Source organism: Lynx canadensis, chromosome D1, assembly GCF_007474595.2.
Source record: "Lynx canadensis isolate LIC74 chromosome D1, mLynCan4.pri.v2, whole genome shotgun sequence".
Classification (NCBI taxonomy): Eukaryota; Metazoa; Chordata; class Mammalia; order Carnivora; family Felidae; genus Lynx; species Lynx canadensis.
The window spans coordinates 109,605,688-109,609,619 of record NC_044312.2 but is presented as its reverse complement, the minus strand read 5'-3'; the positions used below and the strand labels follow the sequence as shown (position 1 = coordinate 109,609,619).

At 66.1% G+C, this 3,932-nt stretch overlaps 1 protein-coding gene across 1 annotated transcript; it reads left to right on the top strand.

Moving 5' to 3' along the window:
- The first annotated feature begins 245 nt into the window (after positions 1-245).
- On the top strand, positions 246-2,852 carry CD248 (CD248 molecule). Its single transcript, XM_030333537.1, has one exon. It carries the CDS (start codon positions 246-248, stop codon positions 2,565-2,567), a length of 2,322 nt encoding a protein of 773 aa, XP_030189397.1. The 3' UTR covers positions 2,568-2,852.
- Positions 2,853-3,932: the final 1,080 nt, after the last annotated feature.

Sequence of the window (3,932 nt, the reverse complement as noted above, 5' to 3'; positions counted from 1 at the left end):
GCGAGCTGCACCTCCCCCCGCCCCCACCCTCCAGCACCCCCCACCTCTGCCCCCCGCCCGACCGCTTCCTGCTCGGGCGGCCCCGAGGGAGCGGGAGCAGGGAGCTGGCAGCGGCCCCAGCCCACTCCTTACAAGGCCTGAGCCCGGCCCGGGACCGCCCCCGGCCCGCCCGCCAGAGGCCCCGGTCCCACCCCCTGTCAAGAGCGTCCGCGGGCCGGGGCTCGGGCCAGTCGGGGGGCGTCGCGATGCTGCTGCGCCTGCTGCTGGCCTGGGCGGCCGCGGTGCCCACGCTGGGCCAGGCCCCCTGGGCGGCCGAGCCCCGGGCCATCTGCGGCCCCGGCAGCTGCTACGCGCTCTTCCCGCGGCGCCGCACCTTCCTGGAGGCCTGGCGGGCCTGCCGCGAGCTGGGGGGCGACCTGGCCACGCCGCGGACCCCCGAGGAGGCCCAGCGTGTGGACAGCCTGGTGGGGCCCGGCCCGGCCAGCCGGCTGCTGTGGATCGGCCTGCAGCGGCAGGCCCGGCAGTGCCAACCGCAGCGCCCGCTGCGCGGCTTCACGTGGACCACGGGAGACCAGGACACGGCCTTCACCAACTGGGCCCAACCAGCCACAGGGGGGCCCTGCCCGGCCCAGCGCTGCGCGGCCCTTGAGGCCAGTGGAGAGCATCGCTGGCTCGAGGGCTCGTGCACGCTGGCCGTCGACGGCTACCTGTGCCAGTTCGGCTTCGAGGGCTCCTGCCCCGCGTTGCCAGATGAGGCGGGCCAGGCGGGCCCCGCGGTCTACACCACGCCCTTCCACCTGGTCTCCACCGACTTTGAGTGGCTGCCCTTCGGCTCCGTAGCTGCTGTGCCCTGCCAGGCTGGCAGAGAGGCCTCCCTGCTGTGCGTGAAGCAGCCCGAGGGCCGCGTGGGCTGGTCTCGGGCCGGGCCCTTGTGCCCAGGGACCGGCTGCGGCCCGGACAACGGGGGCTGCGAGCACGAGTGTGTGGAGGAGGTGGATGGTCGCGTGTCCTGCCGCTGCGCCGAGGGCTTCCGGCTGGCAGCCGATGGGCGAAGCTGCGAGGACCCCTGTGCCCACGCCCCGTGTGAGCAGCAGTGTGAGCCCGGTGGGCCGCAGGGCTACAGCTGCCACTGTCGCCTGGGTTTCCGGCCGGCCGAGGATGAGCCGCACCGCTGCGTGGACACGGACGAGTGCCAGATCGCCGGCGTGTGCCAGCAGATGTGCGTCAACTACGTTGGTGGCTTCGAGTGCTACTGCAGCGAGGGCCACGAGCTTGAGGCCGATGGCATCAGCTGCAGCCCTGCGGGGGCCACGGGCGCTCGGGCTTCCCAGGACCTAGGGGACGAGTTGCTGGACGACGGGGAGGACGAAGAGGATGAACACGAGGCCTGGGAGACCTTTGACGGTGGCTGGACAGAGGTGCCTGGGATCCCATGGATGGAGGCCACGCGGCCACCTGACTTCGGCCTGGCCTACAGACCTAGTTTCCCAGAGGAGGGAGAGCATCGGATGCCCTACCTGGACCCCACCTGGCCACCCCCACTGAGTGCCCCCAGAGGCCCCTACCACTCCTCGGTGCTCTCCGTCACCCGGCCTGTGTTGGTCTCTGCCACACGCCCCACACTGCCTTCCGCCCACCGACCCCCCGTCATCTCTGCCACCCGCCCGCCCCTGGCCCCTCAGCCCCCCATGATCCCTGCCAGGCACCCAGCTTTGCCTCCTGACCACCAGTTCCCCATGATCTCAGCCAGCCGTCCAGATCTGCCCTCTGCTTACCAGCCCCCTATTATCTCTGCCACTCACCCAGCACGACCCCCTGCCCACCGGCCCCCCATCATCTCAGCCAGATACCCTGAACTGTCCCCTGCCCACCAGTCCCCTGTGTTTCCGGACACCCATGTCACGGACACTCAGACCACCACTCATTTGCCTCAAATCCTTGCCAGCCACACCCCTCTGGTCACGACTTCCAACGCCCATCAATCCCTTGTCTCCCCAGATGTCCCAGTCCTTAAAGCCCCAGCTCACCTTCCCATTGCCTCGACGGTCCAGCCCCCTCTGACCACTACCTCCAGATCCCCTGTGCCCCCTGCCCATCAAGTTCCTGTACCTGCTGCCACCCGGCCCCCGGCCCTCCGCACTACCCTCACCTCAGAGCCCCCTCAGCATCCCCCTAACCAGACTTCACTCACCAGCCCTACACGCCCCCATTCCAAACCCCCACAAGTCCCAAGGGAAGGTGCCCATGACCGCAAGCTGGCCCCATGGCTGCCCTCAGCAGCCCCCACAGCAGCCCCGACAGCCCCGGGGGAGGCCAGTCTGGCAGGCCACAGCCGGAGGGATGACCGGTGGCTGCTGGTGGCTCTCCTCGTTCCAACGTGCGTCTTCTTGGTGGTCCTACTCGCACTGGGCATCGTGTACTGCACCCGCTGCGGCCCCCACGCACCCAACAAGCGAGTTACCGACTGCTATCGCTGGGTCACCCACGCTGGGAGCAAGGGCCCAACAGAACCAGTGCCCCACCGGGGCAGCCTCACGGGGGTGCAGACCTGCAGAACCAGCGTGTGATGGGGCGCAGCCCCCCCTCTGCGGGGTGGGGGGAAGGGGCGTGCGTTGGACACATGGCCCAGGCTGCACCAGGGACTCATGGGAGCTGCCCAGCTGGACAGAGGGCTTCCTGCCCCCACCCCGGACCCAGCCAGGCTCCTCTGTCAGTCAGCTACCAGACTTGACTCTTGGGGACTCTGCTCCCTGGCCCAGCACTCAAGACTGAGGAGACGCCGAGGCCCCCAGGACCTCAGGGGGTGGGTGCTGGGGTCTTCTCCAATAAATGGGGTGCCAACCTCACCCAAAGTTCCTGACCCCCATTGATGTCTGAGGGGAGGGTCTGGGAGGACTCAGCAAAAAGAGGGGACCTTCCTTCAGCTTGTCTGGGCCCAAGGAAATAAGGTAAGACCCCCTAAGGGAGAGTATGCTTCAGAGATTCTCAGGTAAACAGGAGCCCAGAGAGGGCAGAGCCTTGCCTACAGTCACACAGCGAGCCCAGGATTGGGAGGTTTGGCATGGAGAGAGTTTCATATTTGTTCCTTTTTTTTTTTTTTAACCAAAACTCCAAGAAAGTGAGGCTGAATATGGGGGAGAATTCTAGAATGAAGGCTTCTGCTGAACTGGAGCCAAACTGGGATTTAGGAGTCAAAGGTAAACTCTGGGTCTGGTGATTCTGGGGAGTGAAGGGAGTCTAGTGGGTGAGTTTCTGTCTTCTGGTGCCTCCTATTCTGTGCCCACAGGCTGCCCAGAAGTTGGTGGCTGGGGCCCAGGGTCACTCAAGGGTGCTACCATTCCCTTGGTTTAGGGGTGTTCTGAAGGTGCCCTTCCTCCCTGCTCTGGGGAGTAGGTGGGAGTCTGCCTAGCAGGCCGAGATGGGGAGAGCACAGAACCTGGGAGAGATATCCCATATCCAGCTCCCTTGACAGGCTTCTGAGTAAGACCTTCCAGTCTTGGGTCACATTTTGCCCTTCTCCATGTGGGTGGTGCTGGGACAGAGAGAACCCAGGAGACCAGAGCTTGTGCAAGTTGCTCCATGCTGAGGTGTCCCATGAATCCAGAATGGGATAGTCAAAGCCTGGGGGAACCTGGCAAACTCCATCATCCTGGGCTCACTGCCTTAGGGACCCGGAGAGGCGGGACCTGGGCCAGGGAGGCGCCGGTTCCCACTGCCTCTGTAATTTTTCAGTTGCAGTCTGTCTCTAAGGGGCCTCTAATTAGGACAGAGCAGAACCACCACGACCACCCAGACAGGAGAGGAGGGGTGCCCTATGCCACCCTCTGGCCCCAGGGCCTGGGCCTGGGCCTGGGCCGGGCCCCAGGGGACCGGTAGAGGAGGGGCCATAACTGGGGACGAACCGGGGGCCGTGGAGGGGGTGGAGGGAACGC

Excerpts from the sequence above, each read along its gene's own strand:
- CD248 (XM_030333537.1), top strand. The coding sequence starts at position 246 with ATGCTGCTGCGCCTGCTGCTGGCCTGGGCGGCCGCGGTGCCCACGCTG.